At 38.5% G+C, this 23,896-nt stretch overlaps 1 protein-coding gene across 2 annotated transcripts in view; it reads right to left on the bottom strand.

The window, feature by feature from the left end:
- LOC5668013 (uncharacterized) overlaps positions 1-21,936 on the bottom strand; it is a 47,004-nt gene extending 25,068 nt beyond the window's left edge. The window contains exons 1-2 of one of the 2 annotated variants that reach the window (XM_061659255.1): positions 21,720-21,936; positions 19,935-20,723 (exon numbers count right to left, since the gene is read on the bottom strand). In XM_061659255.1, coding sequence (XP_061515239.1) covers positions 19,935-20,537 — 603 coding nt within the window. In that variant the 5' untranslated portion in view covers positions 20,538-20,723; positions 21,720-21,936. The remainder of the gene's footprint in view (positions 1-19,934; positions 20,724-21,719) is intronic. The other variant, XM_061659256.1, reaches the window with a different exon arrangement.
- Positions 21,937-23,896: the final 1,960 nt, after the last annotated feature.

Below are 23,896 nucleotides of genomic sequence, written 5' to 3'. Positions count from 1 at the left end.
GTTTATTTTCACAAGCTATGCGGTGGCTCAATATGCTAGTATACATTTAAATGTTTTGCTGAAGAGTTTCGTCCTTTGCGAAAGACATGGGAAGAAAACGTGGAAAGTTTTTTTTAAAGCATATTTGATCATTTTAACTTATCCGAAGCGATCTATACTATGGGAAAAATAGATTATTCTTGAACGATCCGAAAGGATCCTGATTATCTTATAATTGATTTTGTACTTATTAGCATTCCATTAAATTAAGCATTTAAGCATTTAATTCAAATAAATTGATACTCGTTACAATATTTCATGAACATAGTTTATATTCCTCGCGAACATTGAACTATTTTGGCCTATGCACCCAACAGCAACGACGAGATGGCTTCACCGCTGCTTCGCCATAGAATTTGGGCCACTACGACATCGTTGGCAACATAAACCACAACAAAAAACCTGGTCAATATTCGTTCACTTCACAATCACCTTTCAACTGCTGCGTACCAAAAGGATCGACCTGATTAAATTCATCATCTCCGGTCAGTCGCAAACACATCGACACACGACGTGTGTGCATTTCAATTTCGACCCATCGCACAATGCACGGTACTCATCACAGAGAAGCGTGTCCGTATGGCGCAACGCACCGTCAGACACACATGCTCCACGCGCTCTGTGGTGCTGGAGCGCAACGGCTCAACCGATTCGTAATTCCACACGACCGTGCATACCCACCGTCCACGGCTAGCCATCACTGTTTAGAAATGACCGCTGGACTGCCGGACGATCAATAAGGCATGTGAGTGTGATGATCGCGAGCGTTTGCGCAAAACGGCGTGGAAAATGGCACCGAATTTGTGCGGGCATGCGGTCAGCAGCGGTTGCGCATCGTTGGATGGTCATTAGTTTTGGTCACCGTGGTACAAGAGGTATGAATTTGCAAGTGTGCCGAAACAGAACCGAATCCATTCAAAACATCGTTCTATTTGGACCATCATTACGTGGAGTAGAATGTCGCCAAAATAATGGTGCTTGCAAGCTTGTTTTTCAACGTCAACCATTTTCCCATGTGCTGTTGATAGTAATTGACCGGTCACGACTTGTGGTTTCTTTTTTTGCATTTGATTCCTGAGGACAGCTTGACATGTAGCGTTTTTCTTCCCGCAGTGTTAGGAAATGTTCTTATACGCGCGCCTTTCACATGCGATGATGGCATGTGATTGAGTAGGCTGCTTCACAGTAAACAGGTTGATTAGTTGGTACAACGGTTGGTTGCAAATCACTTGACAACTTCCTACTTGATTTGTGATTCAAAAGCTGTTTTGGAAAAAAATTGGGGAACTTTAACAAAAAGCTTCTTCCAACGGATTTGTTTAAATATACCAAATAAAATTTATGTTGTTGTTCTATTGACTTTTAATTGTGAATATTGTATGTATTTTTATCGAACAATCTGCTATTGTGACGACTCTGTTAGGACTTATATGTATTTACCATTTTTATGTTTATGTATGGTTTACAATAAAAATATGAAATTATCATTATTAATCCCTTTATCAAGTTCAACGATCAATGAACATGTTTTAGAACGAAAGTGAAAGTTTGGAGATATTTTAAATGAAATATTGTTTATCCTTTCAATCCATATCTTATGTATTACTATCCCTGGACATTACAATCCCTGTATATAAAATACAAAACACCATACAGAAAATGGACTTGGTTGAAAAATGTGTTAAAAATAAGTTTGAAATAAAAGTAATATAAAACACAAAATATTGTTTAACAACCGAGTTTCTATTATCAACTCTAACTAGAATTATAACAAAGTTAATCTATCATTTTGTTGAAGGTGTCTTAAAGTGAACTAATTCAACAATAATTCAAGTGCAATAAACACCTCTTGAATTATGTGATCAGACTACAAACACGTACCTCTCCTCTAACGAATGACATAAAAGGTAATACTCCCGGGAAATGCATATAAATCATCTCCAGGCGTGCCTCGTTCGTGTTTGTCACATGAGTAAGCATCCATTGGCGGCACAGCACGCCACAGGCCACTACCATTGTTTCACACCACGGCAACACTCCTCTAACGTACAACCCTGTAGACCTCATGAGAGCAATTAAAGTGAGACTAATTCAAAACCGAGCAACATACGGGCTGGCTGCCCGCACCCAGCCACACACATCGGCAACAAAGCATTGCCCAGGCTGGCAGGAAGGTTATGCGGCTTAATGTTGCGAAAAACATGCGTTCGCGAATTATTAGCAAGTATTTGGTTTTTCACCCACACCCGGCATCCGAGCGCTAGGGCCCGCTAACAGAACAATGGCCCAGCATTGCAGGGTTTATGCTCTGCGTTTAAATAACTTCCGCGCTCTTTCTGCCTTCTAATGGCGTTGGAGAGAAGAGAAGAAACAAAAACGAACCGACGATGGAACAACGCCGCCTTCAGCAAGCGGGCAGTTGGAAGCGACGCGTTTTGTTAGCTTTTCACTGTCGTTTGCGTTTCGTGCGGACATTACGGTGTCCCTGCTTCCTAAATAAGCCATTGTGGTGTGGAATTATGGTGTGATTAGTCACGTAATAAAGGCGATATACGGTTGGCGATAGGGTAAAGCGAATGCGTTTGGTACTTTGGTGTGCCATTTGTCTTGCTGCGTTGTCCCGGCTGCAACACGAGCGGCGTAAAATTGTGACTCATTGCAATTTTCTTTGTCTTTTCTGAAGGTTTATGTTGCAAAAATCGATTGATTTACATTCTGATGTATTGTTTGTTGGAAAAATATCAAGCTACCAACAAATGTAGTTTAATATGTTTTAAATGAAAATTTTAGTGTGAATTAATATATTAATATCAAAATTATTTTTATTACTGCTCGACTAGTTCAGATTAAAATCGCTTCACCATTCCTCGTAGTCTTCAATTGATTAATGTCTATCATAAAATTTCACCCCGTTGCAACACGGGTTTTCCTACAACCGAAAACGCCCGACATGAAAAACGATTGACTTCAATGCTTCCGTAACCGACGAACCTTCTGTCGCGTCTTATCTCGTACGAAGCAGCGCCCCCAAAAGAGCACTCCCCCGAGGATGATTATGTTTTTCGGGCCGGATATCACGCTGCAAACAACAGAGCAATAGACCAAATACCGGTTGCTGGTTCGAATGACCTCAGCAACCTGGCCGAAGGCAATCTGCGCCCGCTTGCAAGACCAGGCCCCGCAAGATCATCTATTTTGTTCCAGTTATTCAAATGCAGAACCGTCCACGCCGGGGCCCGGTCATTTTTGAGCTCACACCACTGCTAATCAGACTGAAGCTGAAGCTTCTCTAGTTCACCCAGCGCGAGAGATTTCGAATGAGTTATGCTAATGAAATTACCACCGTAGCGGCATCCTACCGATCGGTTGGCATTGATCCAAGGAAAACCAGTTTGTGCGGTGCTGGCGTTTGGACGAGCGCTGCCAGTAGTATCTTCCGTCCAGTGGGATGGAATTTAAGATGCGTCGATACGATCGGTGACTGACGCAGCTGCCCCCTGGAGGGGGGTGTTCGTTTCAATTTTAACGACACTGCACACTGCTGAATGCACCAGACTTCTGGCTGGGGTGCTGAAACTGCATCGACCCTGGTTGGTTGAGTGAAGCGATTTATCTACCAAACCCTTGCAGTGAAACTGTTTTCGTTTCTGTCGTCGTAATGATGATTGCGTTTTTTACTTCTATCCCAGTGTTTAATAGGCTACCCAACTTGGACTGATTTATATTTAGCTCAAAGCGAAAATACGCAAAAACACTGAACGCAGTAGTTAATAACGTACAGCAAACTAGCAAGTCAAATGAGTACCTTTGTTTCTGTTTTTTTTGATTTGCAAAAATGAATAATTTTCTGCGGTTGTCTAAACTCTGCGGCAGCTGAAGGATACCACCAGTCACCTTAAAAGCGTGGTCAATGCCGGCGATCTTTGCTGAACGGACCCTACACATTAAGGGACGAGGGGACGATGGGCCCGAGAGCAGTGTTCATCATCATCATCCGTGTCCTTGCGGGTGCGCTAGTGGTAGCGGTTCTATTATTAGATGCTAACAGCACGGTAGCTCGCTTGGAGTAAATCATTCGAAATTGAGCGTGGAATTTGCTTAAACGGCAATAAATCAATCGTACTGATGCGCGCGGAAGGTAATGAGCACTGAGAGTTTCAGCACAAGGAGAAAATAGGAAATTGATATTTTGTGGTATGTTTTTTTTATTCAGGAGTAAGTTTTGTGGTATGTGTGTATGGCTCTATTTTTTTGAGAAATTTATTAAGAAGAAACATTAGAAGTTAGCGAGGAAAAGAATAAAAAACGAATCTGAAATATTGCTTTTTTTCACTACATGTATTAATTGACTTTGACATTCAAAAAGATTCTCGTAGTTTTAACTGAAACTATCCCATAACCGTAACTCACTGCTTTAATAATCCAGAATACCATTCCTTTGACGCACCAAGCTTCCTGTCGACCGTCCACCATAAAGCATCATAAAAATGTTCACTCGATCGTAGCCCGGTGTGTTCAGATTTGTGTTAGCGCTTCGTTATTTGCATGCGGCTTATAAAATCCCAAAATATCAACGGTGTATCGATCGAACATTTCCGTTTCCATCATGACAAGTGTCGATTGTAAAAGGAAAAAAAAACATCAAATCATCCCTATTGCGCAAAACGTGTGATGCTAAATTCAGAACAATATAGGAGCGTGCCAAAAACCAACCATAAACAGAGAAGGGCAAATACACCTTCCTTTAGGCAGGCAAACACGGTACGTTTCGATTTGCTTAAGCAAAACCGAGCGTTTCCGCGCAAAGATCATCTTCAACATCTTTACGAACAATTGCTTGCGGCGATCGGTTATAAAAATCAGTTCTAGTTTATGATGTAATAAACAGTGCCCGATCTCCTTTCGCTTGCTGGAGCGAACGGATTTGCAAAATAGTGTCCTTCAACTGTGCTATCCAACTAGACTAGCGGAATGCTGGCTTGTGCTTAATCGAATATGGTCACCGCACAAATCGTCCTTAGTAACGATGTCCATGCCGAGGACAGATGTTTATCCGCGTTAAGCAATGGCGATTACTATCGGCCAGTACTGATGGGTATTTCCTGCCGATATAACTCACCGCGGATCGGAGCGTAAACGCGTGGGGCCCTTGAGTGTGTGGATTCGATTGCACATGAGGAGTGTTTGTGATAGTGTGGATTTCCTGCATTTCGGAGATCAGTTGGAAGGAAGCATATTAAATATGAACATTCTAAAAGATTTTTTGGTATATTTGTGATGACATTGAATCAAGCGATCTGCTCGGGAACGGTTTGTGCAAGACGGAAGGAAAAAGGTAGGTAAACAACAAGTTTTGGACAAGTTTTTGAAGAATTGGAATATTTTTTAATTATTAGAATTGTTTTCTTTAGATTATCTATATAAATGAAATTATGAAATGGTGCAATAAAGAACAGATTTCACCGTGATCTTATGCTGAAATATTGAGCAAATACCTAAATTTATGCTATATTTCATAATTCACTGTTAAAAAAATTAAAACAAATACGAAAAATGGTAAATACACCACAATCATAACTTTGTACTTATTCAATACCTATTCAAAGTTAACATGTGATTAAAAGGTTTGATTAAAATATCTAATATTTAAAATGATAGCTGAGAAAACTACAAAAAATAAACGTATATCCAATCCTCTCATTTCTCATTCGTTTGAATTAAATTAACTAAAAATTAAATCGTGAACAAGCCAACAAGAGAGGGAGAGTGAGATTAATTTAATCATACCTCATCTATTTGCACGCCTGATAAGATGTTCAAATCAAAACTAAAACACACTTCCACTATGTTCTATAGCTTACAATGACAAGCAATCCATTTGTTTTGCCCGGGCTAATTGTGTAATCTTATCCAGGTCGATAATACATATGATCAAGCAGGCGACCAAAACCTAATGATTTCGTGTAGCGCTCTCGTTCGCCTCACATCTTTCACCTCACATTGCAATACTTTTTCCTGTCGAACCAGCTTACCGATCGTCGCTAGATAATCGATGCGTTCAGATTTTGGCAGCACGACGAGTTCGACGAGAAGGAACTGGCAGCTCATAAATATACATTTGTATTTTTAGCCCAACAATCGTTAGCGAACCAACGTCTTGGTCAAACTTCAGCCCCAGCTACCATCTCAATGTCATCGCATCGTTTTGGTTATCTGTTACACTGCCTAGCCTGGTACATCAGTGCTGCCACAGAACGATCGCTTTGAACTTTGACTGTGTGAAGGGTCGCGGTGATCGTCCCTCCTGGAAGCCAAGGTACCGGCCAACTTATATGGTAGCTAACCAACGGCAGCATATGTTTGGATTGCTGCTAACAAGCGCACACGGTTGAAGGACCCGCGTGTGGGTCATTTTTGTCAACGGGGGAGCCAATGTCAGAGCTAAAAACACGTGCTGGACGCTCTGCTGTTTTGGTAATCGGAGTGGTCCGTTTTTACGATCGACGTGAACGAATATTGGATGAGATCGATCGAATTGGATCGAGACGATGAGCCATCGTAACGGATGAAGAAAAGTTGCAAAACATTTCCACCTTCGTGGATGGTGCTTAATCCACCCTCCACTGATGGTCAAGTTTAGGAGCGTGGTACGATTTGCATCCGGCACTGAAAATAAAAACCACTCTGTCAACACAAAATGGAACTCTTTACATTGATGTGAATGAAGAAACGGCTCGTTTAAGATGATATGCTAAGATGCTCCATTGAGTGTGTTGATGCATTTTTGTATCACACGATCGGTGTTGAGCATGTTGAAATGCCAAGCTTCAACGCCCATTCAAATCAAGTATGTAGCATAGTCATGGAATTGGAATTGGAATTGATGGAATTGAATCTGCTTAAAAACAATTTTAATCGATTCTTCAATCCTTCAATGTCAAGTACAATTTTTTGTAATAGATTACCTAATAATAAAACGCTTTGTTAGTGTGAAACATAATTTCTTCATATCAATTGAAACACTCCAACATTAATGACAGCATCTTTTATGAGATGTGTGCATTCCAAAAAAAGTGGTTACTATTCCTAACCTTTTATGTCATTTTATAATAGCTTATGAAAGTATTTATCCTTGCATTCTGTTCATAAAAGAATACCAGATGAAACATATAGTACATTCCAAGTTGGTACGTCAAACGGACAACACAGTTTTTCAAAGCAAACGTTGAACGAGTGATACAAAAACGATTTTGCAAAATGGTGACGAAGGACAATACCTTCAAAGTGGATTTCAATCCAATGCCACAAAGACCGAGTCCGGGCTATGTGATACAATTTATTTTGGAGAAAATTGGAGTAAAAAAGGAGAGTTTGCTAAAGGTGCAACTGATGACGACAACGGCTATTGCAGTGGTGCAAATAAAAGAATCGGGAGAGGCCATAAAAATAGTGGATAACCACGATGGCAAACACGCGGTGGACTACAATGGGGAGAAATATTTCATACCCATAAAAATGGAAGATAACTCGACAAGAGTAATAATAAAAAACTGTACGGATCAGATAACTAACGAGGAGATTAAAAAAGCCATGATGAAATTTGGAGAAGTAAAGAAAGTCATTGACTGTGTATGGGAAGCGCCATCCCCGATAGCGGGAATAAGAGATGGTAACCGAGAGGTAACCATCGTAATAGATACACCAATACCATCATTCGTATCTATTAAAGGAGAAAAGGCGCATGTACAATACAATGGACAGCAGAGAACATGTAAGTACTGTGAACTCAACATGCATTTAGGCATGACCTGTCTCCAGTACAAAAAAACGGTGACGAATAACAACGAGGATGAAGGTACGTATGCCAATATGGTACGGAAGGAAGGGGTAAAGAGTTCGGTACAGAATAGACTACAGTTAGAGAGAGCAGTGGAGGGATTGAACTCAGGGGAAAAAAAACAAGATAACACTTTGTTCAAAAAACCGGTTAACACAATAAAAGAGCGACGAGTGTATGAGAGCGTAGAAGAAGCTCCTAGCACTAGCAAAGCTAATGCTCAGAAGCGCACAGGAATAGTGGACAGCCACACTACAACAGAAACTGAGGATGAAAGTTGCATGGAAACAGAAACCGAATTAAAAAAACTAAAAGGAAGACCCAAAAAAACAAAAACTCTGTCACAGGAAACAAAACAAGACAATAACACAAACTAATAAACTAAACAATAAAGAAAAATTAAATGAAAATAAAAATGGCGACGATAAATCAAAAGGAAATTAGCCTATTACAGACTAATACAACAAGTTTAAAACGAAATAAAGAAGAATTAGAGAGGATGATGAACGCAAACAAAATTACTATCGCGTGCATTACCGAAACATGGATGAAAGAAGAGGAAGTTAATAAAGTAAACGTATCAAATTACAATTTAGTTACCAGCAACAGGGAAGATGGATATGGAGGATCAGCCATATACATTAGAAAAAATTTAGCATACAAAGTTATCAAACATGACATAAAAGATAAAGAAGTTCAAATTACAGAAATAAAATTAACCAGGGAAAAAATAAATATAGTAAGTGTATACATGTCACCTCAATTAAAAATTAATAGGTTCAGAGAAAATGTTAGCAAATTACTACACAACAGATCAGGAAATCAAAAAAATATAATAACAGGAGATTTAAACTGTCATCACAAAATATGGGGGAACCCAACAAATGACAGTAAAGGGAACTTTTTATTAAATGAATTAAATGACTCAAATTTATGCTTATTACACAACAAGGAAAAAACACTAATACCCACCGATAGAAGCAAAAGAGAAACAGCTGTTGACCTTACTATCATATCAGAAGATATAATAGATAAGTGCCAAAGAACAGTTACAGAACATCATATGGGTGCAACAAACCACAAAACTATAATAACAAAAATAAATGAAATAATACAGGAACACACAGTAACATACACAAATAAATCAAAATTGTTCAAAGAAATAGAAGCAATCGAGGTAAAAGAAACCACGACAGTATACCAGGTAACAAAACAAATTAAAAAATTAATAAAATCTAACAAAATCACATCGAAAAAAAAACCAAAAATATACTGGAATATAGAAACAGAAAAAGCATGGAAAAACAAAAATGAACTTAGAAAAATTTTCAACAATGACAAAAGCACGGAAAATAAAATCAACATGAATAAAGGAATAGCTGAATTTAGAACGAAAAAAAGACTTAATAAAATAAAAAAATTTGAGGACAAGCTAGAGGAAGTAGATTTCAACAGAGATCCAATAAAACTGTATGAATTCTTACAAAAAATGGAAGGGAAATTCAAAAGTAAAACAAAAGCAGGAAACATAATAGAAACTGACAGGAAAGCAGCAAAAATTTTCTTAGACAAACATTTTTTTAAAAATAAAAAAGGAAACAAGAAGCCTTATAGAAACTTTAAACCTAACAAAGATATCATAGATATACATAAATGGAATCGCTTATTAAAAAAGAAAAAAAACACAGCACCAGGTCACGATGGAGTATCATATGAAATACTAAAGAAAATAAATGAAAAAACAAGACTTGTAATGGTTAATGAAATAAATGAAATGTGGCACAAAGGAATTATAAAAAAACATTACAAAAAAATGAAAATAATAACTTTTCCAAAAGCAAACCAAGATAAAAACGATCCACTGAATTATAGAGGTATAGCTCTTATACCAGCGATTATCAAAATGGCCAATAGTGCAGTGTTGGAAGAAATGAACAGGTATTGGAATATTAATAAAGTAATTCCAGGAACAACATTCGGATTTATCAAAAACAGGTCGATAAACAATTGCACAAATTACATAACGAATCGAATAGGTCAAAATAAAAGAGAAGGAAAAGCAACAGGGATAATTTTCTTAGACCTAACGAATGCATATGATAAAGTACGGACAGATATACTTATCTCTAAATTAGAAAAATATCAAACACCAAAAGAAATTATTAGATGGATAGGAGCTTTTTTGAACAACAGAACTATAGAATTAAACACAGAAGATACAATAATCAATAAACTAATATCAGACGGACTTCCTCAAGGAGATGTGCTATCGCCAAGCCTATTTAACATATATACTAAAGACATACATGACAAAATAAATAGGTTGGGAATACAAATAATTCAATATGCAGATGATTTTGCTATTATTACACAAAGTCATAGTCATCACATACTACAAACAAAAATGCAGGAGATCATGAAACAGTTTTCAGACATAACAGATGAATTAAAACTAGAAATTAACACAGAAAAAACTAAATTCATGATTTTTGATACGAAAAATAATAATATAAAAATAAGGATAAAAGGAAAATCAATAGAGAAAGTTAATAACTACAAATACTTAGGATTATGGTTAGATAATAAACTAACATTCAAAAAACAAATAGATGCTATGAAAACAAAAACACAAAAAAGACTAATGACAATAAAAAGAATTTGTAATTATCGCAATAAATTAAATCCTAACAAAACAATACAAATTCACAGAAGTTTTATTAGAAGCAACTTAGAAATAGGAACAGCATCAATAAGAAATGCAAAAAAAGAACTACTGAAACAGTTAGATACAATACAAAATCAATCTCTAAGAAAAGTTACAGGATGTACCAAAACAACTCCTATACCCTCACTAATGGCCATAGCGGCAGAAATTCCTTTAGGCATAAGAGCAAAATACCTCGCGAGCAATGAGCAAGCAAAAGAGATTGCACATTCAAAAATTCACAGAAATCTACTATGTGACAGAAACCAAAATAACAACACCAGAAACAACAACAACAAGCACAAAACATATTACGAAAAATTGTATGAAGAAAACAAAAATATCATAAACAAAATGGATAATATAGTAATAAATGATAACACTAAAAGAGTATCGATAATATCCAATGCCCCGGATAATATAACGAAAAATCAACATACAAACAAACAAATCCTCAAAAGACATTACCAACAAGAAATAGAGTTTTTTAGAAAAACAAACACAATTATTTACACGGATGGAAGCAGAACAGATGACGGTTGTGGTATAGGTATATACATCAAGCCACACAACAAAAATATGTACTGGAGTTACAAATATAAATTAAAAAACAACACACCCATTACCTCAGTAGAACTGACTGCAATAGATAAGGCACTACAAATAGCAGTGGAAAACAACATAATAAATCCTATACTATATACGGACAGTAAAGCGGCTTGCAGCATCATCAAAAGGGAACAATATAACAACAATATAGAGGAAAGTACATACAATATTATTAAAAACAGTTTAAAAATAAATGCACAAATCAGATGGGTACCGGGACATATCGATATCGAAGGTAATGAAAAGGCGGATGCCTTAGCAAAAAAAGGAGTGACGGCAGACAACATTATGGAAAACAAATTAAGAAAAAGTGACATCAAACTTATGTTTCAACAAAGAATGATTTTTGAAACGCAGGAATGGTACACAACGGAAATACAACATAAAGGGAAAAAATTCGCAGAATACCAGAAAGAATTCAAAAGAGATAACTGGCATAAAACGATAAATATCAATGCAAATGAAATAAAGACTATGAATCGGATACTAACAGGACATGACTTCTCCAAATACTGGCTAAAAATACTTAAAATAGAAGAAAATGATATATGCGATGTTTGCCAAGTACAGGAAACGGGCAAACACCAAATATTTCACTGTACAAAATACAACAATGAAAGACAGAAATATCCCAACATCCAAGAAGACCTATTTCGCAAACACTGGAAAAATAATGATGGAAAAATAATAAAGGAAATAATTAGATTCATACAAGACACAAAAATCTCCCTATAATGGAAAAAAAAACCGCAAGTTTGAACAGCACACAAAAACATAGATAACATGATCATATGAACTTTGAAAGACAAATCATAAACACAACATAGAAATGTCAAAACCATCATCAAGTAAACAACACAAATACAACGGTACCAACATTGGAGAGGTATATGACTCAGGCAGTCGAAAACCTAAGAGCGGTACGTCTTTGAATGTGGCTTTATTAAGCATAGGCTTTATAAAACATAGAAGACTACATCCTGCTCCACAAAAGAAGAAGAAGAAGAAAACATATAGTATATTCAACAGTTGTGCGAATCAAAGGGACTCTTGAAGTCAGTGACACAGTATTGCCCAATAAATAATTCTATACTTTTGTAACCTTGCTCATTTTTTTGTCCTGCCGAGCCGAGGATCTTTTGACTTTGGCTTTACCCATAACACCCAATAAAGCTGCTCCAAAAATGGCAGATGTTACGAAATGTGTGCAAAATGATCGCATTTCGGACGGCTCGAAACCTTCGAGCAGATCAATTTGACGAGCGCATGGTGCTCTTGAACCACTTAAGCAGCATTCCGAAGCGATTATGATGCATTAGGTGGGCCCTGAACGACAATCGCTTTGAATAGGCGCGCACGTCTGAAAAGAGTGCAAAAGTGATGCTGCTGCTGCTGCACGAGCCGAGTCAGAGAAGAAGCACTCTAAAACCAAACCGATAGCGGCTGAAAGAGGCATCTGAAGGAGGTTTTTGTTCCATTTGTTCATTTCTCTCCCTCGTTGATCGGCCTTCAACTGGATGTTTTTCTTCTGCCAGCATTGTGTTCGCTTTTGTCTTTTGCGCGTGTGTGTGTTACTCTTTCCAGCTTCGGTATGTCATTGCCAGCATCGAAAGAGTTGGCAGTTTTAGAATTTATTTTTGGCACCCGGCAGCGGGTGGAGTCGTCCCTACTTTGCATAACTAGCTTCGGCGCATCTCGTTGATGGTTGAATCGGGAAGGCGGTAGAGATACGCCTTTCGAAGTAGCAAAAAATATGGCAGAGAAATGGAGATGAGAAAAGGCACGACGCTGGTCCACAACAAGCTGGTTCTTGAACGCATTTTTTATATCTGTGCGCGAACCTCAAGTTCAAGCTTTCGGTTTCATCGGAGAGCGAACAAAACAGCCGCTCGTTCGTGCAGAACTTTTGCTATCGTTCGGCTGCGGTGGAATGAACTGACAAACCGGACCGGACCGAACCGAACCGGAGGAATGTATCGAAGGTCACTGCCGTGCGATTGAACTTTAGAAGGTAAGTTTAAATTGTGCTCTTCCTATCAGATTTCAGCAATGGATGGTTCAAGAAGTAAATGTAGAGGTTGTTGTCTAAACTAGCATTGAAATCTTTCATTTGGTTGACGCGGAAGGAAGAGAATGGCTTCAGATTATTAATTTGTGATAAAATATGATAACTTTTATTATTGAAGTATACTCTTTCTGATTTTTTTTCAGCTGTGACATATTTTTTCTCATTAAATTTATGCTATTAACCTATTAATTAGGAAATTTTTCCTTATTATTCAATATTTGACCAATATCTCATCTAAACAAATGACAATAGATTTAGTAGCAAATATTTTACCCATATTAGATACCATTATTTTCTTTCACTTTCTCCATGATACAGCAAACATTGCAGCAGTCCAATACATATTAGGAGTGCTAAAATTCAAATTACTTCCATCTTTGCTAACAGAAACTCTTTGAAAATTAATGATGATATAATTAGCACCTCTGAACTACGATAAGGTTTGAAAGGAATCCATTTGCAAAATTCCTCAAATTCTTTGTGAATTCAAACTTTATAAATAGAGAGGATGGATGAGTTGTGCTTATGTAGGAGGTGAACACGATAATCCTATACTACTCCGATAATACTGCAAATCTACAACCGAATCGTAAAGCACAGTAAAGTATTTGTTCTGGGTGAAACAAGTGGCATTTTTTTTGTGTGGATGGCATTTAACGAGCACACAATTTTGGTTCTAAAGATGTGATGGGTGAAGCTGCACAAAAATCGATTCTTCTCTTTGATTGTCGGCGCGACTTTAGCCTGAAGCGTTGTATCGCGGTAAAGCCTAGTCACGACCGAGCAGTGTGTAGTTGACCTTTGCGCGACTACAACGAGCTGCTTCTGCACGAATCATTGGCCGATAGGAAGATGCACCCGATCGTATATTTGCTTACCAACAGAGCGAAACACCTGAGCTCTTTTGTGCTTGAGTCAAGTGAAGTATTGAATTCGATCAAACCCTTCTGATTCACTGTCTAAAGTTAGATTTCATCTGGGTTTTGATATATTTAATGGGGTTTGTATCTTTACTGGAATTGAAGTCTCTTTGTTTAAAGTATTAAATAGTAACTGTTAGCTTTGGATATTATTTCTTTAATATGATAAACGCACGTACATGAAACATAAAAAGTTAATCTAAATATGAGCAACCGGACTAATGGAACTCATTTACGATCACAGTTAAACGTTCGTGAAACGTTACGGCACCTAACACGACAGAATCACTTTAAATCATTCCACCATGCGGCAAAAGCCAGGGCAAAAGCCTCGAGACCTTTGTGTGTGTATTGCTGTATCGCTGTAGCTACCACGCGCGAGATAGCCATGAGAACATTAAACCTGGGTATGGCACAAGCACTGTGCATTAACAGCACCGAACGCAGCGTCGTAGCCGTACCATTGCACATAAAGGCTATAGATGCATTTCCATCAGCACTGAGAAGGTTGATTTGTTTTGTTCTTTTTTTCTTTCTTTTCTTGTTTCTATCTATTTCATTCCATCCACACGTTTTTGTTTTCGGATGATGGGATCGGTGCGTGTTGCTGTCTTTTCGGGTGGGAATCAAGTTTTTCTTTAGTTTCCAGCGTGGGAAGCAGTGGAAATACGGATCGCTATGCTAGAATCGGAAAGATCGCAAGATTGGCTGGCGTCGAGTGTGCCGTGGACTCTTTCGTGGCCACCCTCACAAACAAACGTAGACTGTCTGTGATTGCCAACGTAAGCAGATTGATGGAGAAGATACGTAAACGGTTTCTCAAAAAAGAAACACACACACAACAGCACCACCACCGACAAAACTCACCGAAGACGTCACGCCGCATGACGTGCTCTACTGACATTACAAAATTGGGCACAGTTTTGAGTAATGTCAGCCGGCATGCAAGTGCCCTGTGAAATATGCGCTTCGTGGGGGATCGGCACTAGCACTGGCAGTAGGCTAGCGGTAGCAAACGTAACGAATAGGGCTCGAATTTCTGTGCAAATGCTATGCAAATGAGTGATGATACAGTGCGACCTTTTCGTGATAGTTTAGTGGATCGGTGTTTAGGATTCTTTAGCGTAACGAACTATGTATGTTCAGGTAAAGATTTTTTTGCTTTTCGTTTACGATTGTAGGAGCAATAATTGTAAGACCAAAATGTTGAATTATTATTAAATAGTACTAGCTTATACTTTAAATATGGTAACTTGGAGAAAATATATCTATTTACATCGAATACAGGCGAAGTTACTTTAGTACAGTCGATACCCAAAAATTGTAGCACCACTACAATCGAATCGGGCACAGATAGCGCGCATTAGCTAATCTTTCTTTATTTTCTCCTAAATAATCCATTACCCAATTTCCTTTTATTGAAAATCACCAATCCAAATCGCACGAATCGGCTCTCTCCATGAACAATGCAAATCTTTCACTCGCGAGGTGGTACCATTCGCTCCAAACAAATGTCCAACACCGCCCCCATGTCCAACACCGCGTCCCATCCCTGTACACACCCCACTGTTGACTGTTATTTTTCTACAACATACTTGAGAGGACGTGCTTGCGGAACACAAAACACTCGCCGCAACACCAACAAAAAACCGTGCCCAATTAAAGATTTGAGGGCGCTAAGATCCGTCATCCGTCCGGTTCGGTCGGTGCGCCGGGTCCGCTTCGGGCCCGCTTACCGGGAGCTCAACTGTCGAAGTATTTATGACTTGAGTGCGAGCATTAGTTGGTATCGAAGGTATTGTGTTGCCGTTTTTTTTGCTTGGGAGTTTTGGAACGGCCGTTAGGGGGCCGTTCAGGGAGTTGTTGAATTTGGCACCGTAACTGACCCGCATTGACCTGGCTTGAAGCTGAAGAAGGGCGTCATAACGAGGTGTGGAAAATACTTCCTGCTTGGAGCTCGACGGTACATAGCGTATAAGGAATTGAATTGCAAGCACAAAAAAGTGTTATCGTCAATCGAAGTTTGAGTGAAGCATTCGTGCGATAGGAGTCGTGTTTGGCTGATTGAAATCGTGTGTGTGTGTGTGATGCATTCCAGACAGATTGCATAAGCGATTATAAATGGACAAAGGTGGTACTAAACAGTGAACAATCATAGGAAAAAAGGTCTTTTTGGCTCAATTAAAATATTAAAATGGCTAAGTCTTATCTAATGACATAATTTTAAATTTTCGAATTTGATTCGGTTTTCTGTTTCAACTGCAGCTAGATCTGTATAAAATTGCTCTTACAAACAAAAAACTGCTATGCGCGTATAAGTGAGAAACCGAATGAGAATTCTATTAGTATCATCAGTGATAAGTGGTAAACGCAAAGTTTACTGATGTAATGAGGTGTTTTATATATTTTTCTTAAGAAATTATTTAAATGAATTGCAAATTATAAATGTGTAAAAGTCTAAATTAAACGCTGTACAATTCTTCAACTCAATTTCAAAATTAACGATAAATAAAACATAAAATAAGCAGCTATTTTGCGTCATTTTAATAAGCATTAGGCAATGAAATCTTACTTTCTCAAAAGAATATCCATACAATGTAAAACTTTTTTGAAATGCGTGGTGCATGCAATACTGAAATCAGGCTCGACCATACAATATAAATGCACAACAGTACCAACAAGTTCATGCAGCCGGTGATGCAACATTTGTGCAATAAAACGCATTGTCCAAAACTGAACCTGAACGCTGCGGTTGAACTTCATCATCTTCACCTACTTTTTAAGCTACCGACATTTTCGTGTGAAACAACTCAAAAACAACACACCCAGTCCATGCGTCAGTTCGCCCTCCGGTACGGTATTACATCAGTAATGTCCCACCACTTCAATTACACGTCCGCACGTACGGCCCCCCCCATGCCAAGCAATCTTGTTGCTTGCATCCCGAAAAAAAAACAAGAGCAAGAGCTAATTTTGCATGACACATTGATTGATTACCCATCAGATAGCTGGGCAGGGCACTTTTGTGTATGTGTGTGGATGTGAGGAAACTCCTGCTGCGGGTGGTGTGAAAACGAATCACATTATGCTACACGTTTATGCTTCTTCCACTGCTGCACCGAACGCCGTTAAACAAAGGATGGCTACATACACACACACACACTCTTTCGCACCCAAAAACGCATGTACACGCGTATAAAAAGGCCTCCAAAAATGGTTCAAGCTACTCTAGCTCAGTTTTTATTTTTTTCGGTGATGAGATTTTGGACAGATCGAGGCCAGCCGCGCAAATCATCATTGAGGTGACCCTCGTGCCATACTACCCCAGTGTCAGCGTGGATTCGATGTCTTAATGCGTCGGCTTTTGGGAACGGAAGCAACCACCGATTGGACTGATATTGCGTGTGCCAGCGGGTTGTTTTGGTGTCTGGCGTCGGTGGGAAAGTTTCGAACGAGTTTGATTTGATATTTCCTTCCATTGCAACGCGCGAACAAAAGCCGACATCATGGTACCGTCAAAGTCAAAGGCTCGTACGTAGTGCTTCTAGTGTTATGTTTTTGCTCGTAAATGTCACAAAACTAATCTCCTGTTCTGTTTCGCTGATTGGAATGATGGGCTTGTCGTCTTGGTGGTGCTGTGAATTTTGTTAGCAGATTGGAATCTTTTTCGATCCATGTTTTTTTCTTCTGTCGCTACATCCTTGAACAGTCACGATTGCGATTAATGGAAAAATGAAAAAATACACTAAATTGACTAGATAATTCAGTTTAAGATAACAAATGTAATAACACATATTGTTTTGTGTTAGGTAAAAGTTTGCAATGAAACAAACAACATAAAAACGTAAAAATCTTTACTATTACTCTAATGGCCAGGCAACCACAGATAATTCAACGCACCACATGAATTTTGTTTATTGAAGATCTTCTCCTGTTTACATTTACTGTTTTTTTTGTACTTTTTTTTAAGAATTCATCCAAACGGTCCCGTGGTACAGTCGGTATCTCGACGGACCTTATGCCTATTGTAGGTTCTAGTTCGGTAGAGATCAAGCCACTTCATATGCCGGACTAAACCATTGCCAAGTCCCTTAGTGATTTATGGCAGACAAAGATCGTGATCGAGTCGTCATCGTGATATTTGATTCAAATACAATTTAAAATAACTAGTTTATAAGCTACTAAAAACTGTTTTTTGTATGTGTATGTGTATGTTCGCTTTAAATTAGTATTTTGTCAAATAATATGATTGTTGTTAATAAATTTGCAACACATGGCATCTACTGAATTGCGTCCAGATTTTGTCCAGACTTCTAGAACATTTTTTAATGGAATTGCATCATTCATCATTACCGAAACGGGATGTCCCATTTAATCATGTGCATAAGTCATCGGTCATGAGCTGTAGAGTAGCATTCCTATAGATTTTTACCTAATCTGTTCAGTCTAACATGAATTAAAACATAACTATGAACCACAAATTGACTTAGATTACAACAAATTCTGTTAGTTTTTCTGTTTCACACACATCGATTAACATGTTATATTCTTTACTATTCTAAAGGTCTATTTTGAGGCAGATAGTTGAATGTTATTAAATAAGCACAACAATACAATTTACAACAGTATTTCTTGTTACTTTACATTGATTTTGTATCAACCAAAAGTTTGACATAATCTGAACTGGATTCTTTAAATCAAACTCTAAAAATAGTTATAGAATGGTGTAGATAAGGGCTCGGCAAAATCTAGCCCGCGAGACCATTTTATTGGAATGTCGTAGACTCAAAAGTAATAGCACGTAAAGAGAATAATTTCATTGTAGATATTTTTTTGCAGATTACTTCATTGACTCTTTGTTATGAGATTCAACAATAATTTATATTATTTCTTTATCTGGACAATTTTTGATTGCTTCAGGTTTTTTTGCATATTTTTTACCTCGAATAAATTGGCATTTTATTTAAAATTTAAGGCAATTTTCTAAGGACTAGCTAGAGTTCTTAGGGACTGAACCGTTCCAGTAAGTTTTTATTTTAATAGCTGTCTCTACCTAAATGTGGTAGAAAAACTATTGATTTCATGTGTTTATTGAGAATTTGTCACATTTCAGCAAATTGATGATCCTGCTTAAAACAAATCTGGATTTATTCGAAGTCAAATTGACCTCTTAGATAATGAAACACATTTCAAATTATTGTCTAATTTCCGTTTTGTGCAAAAATTATACTAATTTAGCTTAGCAAATTCTCTGATTTGCGTTTAGACATTTTCGATAACGTTTGAACAAGAATATATTTTAGAACTGCACTTATAAGATATCTTATACAGTAAAGCTTGAATAAACTGACAATTTTATGCAGTTTACTAGTCAAACTCATAGAATTTGTGGCATTTTTATCCATAGAAGATAATGCAAGAATCACACAAGTAGCCCATTTCTAAATGATTTAGGCTTTACATAAACAACTATATCGACGACAGTGCGACTTAAGTGCCATACTAAATTTTCCTCAAAAAGAAAAAAACGCTAATTATTTCCCGCTGAAGTGTAAAACAGTGCAAGAACGAATTGAATGTTTTCTGTCTGAAAACCGGCTCAAATTCAGACAAGTATTTCTTCAATCCAACTCGATAATTTTATAGTTTTTCGACCGCTGGTGTAGAATATATTAGCTAAAACTCAATAATATATGATTTCACTAAACAAATCTCATATTGCAAAGAAACAAGCTTCTCAATTCAGCATGTACTCACCACTTCTCGATCCATCTGCAGTATGTACTGGAATCGCCCAATGTCGCTGATCGTTAGCTCCTTGCCGCCATGTCCGTGACCGAACCGCCCGGTGTGTCCACTTTCACCCACCACATCGGTCTCACCGATTCCGCGGCCCTCGCTGTAGAACTGAATGTTACGACCGTACAGTCCATCGTCACCATTCACCTCCTCCTGTCCATGCACCGGCTCGGCAGAGGCCGAACGGCGGCTTATATTTAAATTGTTCTGCGGTTGCTGCGGCTGCTGCTGCTGCTGATGATGAGGCTGCGTACTTTGCGTGCCTCGATGCCGATGGGTCGGTGGTGGTGGTGGTGGCGGCAGCTGTCGTGGATGGCCCACACCATACCCGCTTGCACCGCCCCCGCTCGATGCCGACTGATGGTCGGACAGATTGTTGCTGTCGCTTTCCACGGAAAAGCCGTCCTCGTCGGAGGCCCCCGCCGGTCGCGTGGAAATGACCGGATAGCTACTGCGCAACGGGGATGGGGAGCTGTGGCCGCTGCTGCCACTTCCGGACCCACCGGGCAGCTTCGATTTGTGCAGCTTGGGATTATGCACGTTGTATTGTTTGTTCACCATTGTTTCAGCTTGTTTTTGCTACTGTTTGATTTGTTATTTACGTGTGTTTTATTTTCGGAAGTATTTATTGGTAGTCACTGTTTGCTACCACGCTGCCTTCCTTCCGTGGACAAGCTGCACTGTTTCTGGCGCCGTGAATGTTTAGCGCTGCTTGTTTCACTTTCTTCACTAAACACTTTTTATCGCCTAATAAACGCAGCGCACCAAAAACAGAAAACAAATATTGGGAAAGTGAACAAATTGAGGTAAAACGATCAACACTGGGACCTCTTAACAACTCTTTGTATGCGATCAATAAAAATGCCTGGGAACTAATTTTAACGGGGAACGCGGCGAGCAAGGGAAATAAATCGATTAGTTTTTTAGATGTACCTAGCTTTATAGTGGTATTATTCAAATTGAAGACATTTTAGTTAATACAAATAAAACAGAGGTATTAAAAGAAATAAAAATGAAGAAACATTGATAGTGTTTGATACCTAGTTTAAGTTGTTGTTAAATTTAAAGCTTCACATTTTATTTTAGTCAGATAGCAACATTGTATATAATTACAAAAAAGTAAATCTATCAATAATTATAGAAATAATAAAAACTATAAAAATACTATAATTATAATTCATTCCATATCATTCCGAATGTATCTAAAAGCCTGCAGTCCTCTAAATCATACAGAGTTATCTTTGTTCCGTAATCTTTGTTTTGTATTCTTTAAGAAGTGGTTCTGTTTGTGAATTAGTATATTCATACATAATGGTAAATCAAACATCACTAATAAAAACAACACATATCGACAAACATAGAGGTCCCAAATCCCTTCATCACAGAAACTATCACTGAAGCTGCTTTTCAAACACGGTTTCTGAATGAGTTTTCCTTTCACACATTTCGTCATTCATGCGTAAAACCCGCGTTAGCGTTGTCCGAGGTCAAGCGAACAATTGTGTGCACCGTTGCTTCTTTCTTTGTCCATGGAACTGTTCACAACACCATAATGCGTTTTCATGTGCTACCGTTCCAAAGACACTTGAACGTATCCTTCACACGGACGTCAACTTTGTTGTTTTTTTTTTCTCTCAAAATCACTCACATTAGCACCAAAGTAATAGCTCGTGAAAAGTGACGAAGAAAATCATTCCAACATTCACGCGAAAGAAAAAAAAATACAAATAACAATCCACTTACACACTCGACACACACTCGCACCTTTCTTCGGCGGTACCAATTGCAAACCGTTAGCGAACGAGTGGCAAGAAACACGCGAAGCTGTACCAACGCACGCACTCGCGAAATGGGGGGAAACCCGCTTCAACTCGCTGCCCAGTGACGAGTGACCGTAACGGGCGAAAGACGACGAACGACTGCAGTCGACTGGTACCGTGCCGACGAAAGACGTTAGCTGCCCAACAACATCCCTCCATTCGGTGGTTTGAAAAAATAAAGCCACGGAAAGCGAAACCACAACAATCGTGAAGGGACGCACGATCGTATCGAACACGATCGGAGCTTTCAGGGTGAGCTTTTTTGGCTCGTGCGACGTCGGATGGTGGATTTAGAAGGGAAGGGATTAAACAACCCCTACCGCGGCTGTTGCCATGCGTTTCGTTTTCCTTCACTTTTGCTTTCGTTTGCTGATCGGTTCGCTCATGTAGAGTCAGTGCCACGATCAGCTGGATGAATACGATTGGCGCCACCACTTTCCGTTGCGTCGTTTTGGGAGATTGTTTTCTGACACCTTTGACCGCGTACGAATATGAGGGGAAACATGAGGTGTGTTTACGTTCTCCATTTGATGAGAATACGAGCGAAAACGTTGTATTTTGATATTGTAGCTAGGTTGCAGAGCGTTTAGAATGTAGAGTGAAAGCAATTGAAATGGAGTCTGCTTTCAGATTAATAAGATTGAGACTTATACTTTGATCGGTTTGCTCTTCGTCTGAATTATGACGATGTCTAAACTTAGTCAGTATGCAAACTTAGACAATATTTAGTCAGTAAACCGTGGTTATTTTTTACTTAATTGTTTATTTTGTAAAAATCGCTAGTATTTGGGGATAATGTTGAAAAGATGTCGATACGTATCCGAATTAATTACAAAAACCTCTAATGCACTGAAGTATAACCAAATATGGTATGAAATGAATGTAATCATAATATTAAAAAAAAAGCATTCTAGCACAGTCTACTTTCTGCACTTTAAACTAAGAATATCACATTTTTCTCTATTCAAAAATAATGGCTGTTTTGTAACAATCTACTTAATCACATAACAGGTTTCAAGAATATATTAAATAAAGTAGTAGATCGAGGTTTAAGTTTAATATGCACATTTTTACGAATAAAAAAATTATAGAGCCATAATAATAAGGTATGGAACTATTCTTAATTCTAACTTTCGGAAGCTTAAAGGGCACAAGCAAATCAATCACATTTAGGTGCAGTAACCCATACTAGTACTAAATTGTATTTCAATCTGTTTTCTAAACCAGCTTTCAACGAACTAATAGCAGTTTCCAATATGAAAAATAACAACAGAAAAATATACAGCAAATTCTTCCTCCACACAAAACACCATCAACAACTTTGCTGCGAATGTAAGTCAATGGCAACAAATAAACTGTTGCTATTTATTTACCAGCTCGATCACTTTAAAGTGCCCGCACAGGAGTTAGTATGATCCGCCCGTCACTCATCGTCCCACCCAACATGATAGATCGATGTATTGACAGCCCCTTGCAAGAATTGTGCAACTGCAGCGGAACGAGTTCGCCTTCGACACTCCTCTGCAAGCAATCGTGACACGAACGCTGTGTACAGGCGAAGATGATACATGGCTCAAGCTCGAAGTCTCCCATTGATGGCCGGTGTGACATGCATTCGCATTCGAACCATTATTAGAATAATGAAAAGTTGTCAGTGTGACGTTTGACCCCAGGTGGAAACGCGCGAAAGACACAAGCTTCTTCAGAAATTCCAGCCCAACAGCAGCACGTTCTTATGCTCCATCCGTGGGGTTTAGGAGAAACATTCCGAGAGTTTTTTTTTCCGTCCACCATCAACCATTCTAACACTTCCATCTCATGGTCTCTTTTATTGAGATTTTATTGAAGGTGTTCAAGTGTGTTCTGCTTGGCTCAGGCCGTTTGGTTCTTCTATGGCTGCAATAGCAACGCTCATAGAAAATGTTGCCTCATTAGGGAAAAAATGATTGCCTTCAGGTTCTTCGAGGGTGCCTCGTCTGGAGAGCATCCTCAAAAATGACACACCGAAACACCCAATTACCTAGCCGGTGTATCAATGTCACTCACCGGTGATGGTTCGCTCTGCTTCGAGCCGTTTAATTATAGGCAAATCGTCCGCTC

Source organism: Anopheles gambiae, chromosome 3 (assembly GCF_943734735.2).
Source record: "Anopheles gambiae chromosome 3, idAnoGambNW_F1_1, whole genome shotgun sequence".
In the NCBI taxonomy this organism is placed as follows: Eukaryota; Metazoa; Arthropoda; class Insecta; order Diptera; family Culicidae; genus Anopheles; species Anopheles gambiae.
The sequence above is the reverse complement of the archived record's forward strand: the minus strand, read 5'-3'. Positions and strand labels throughout refer to the sequence as shown.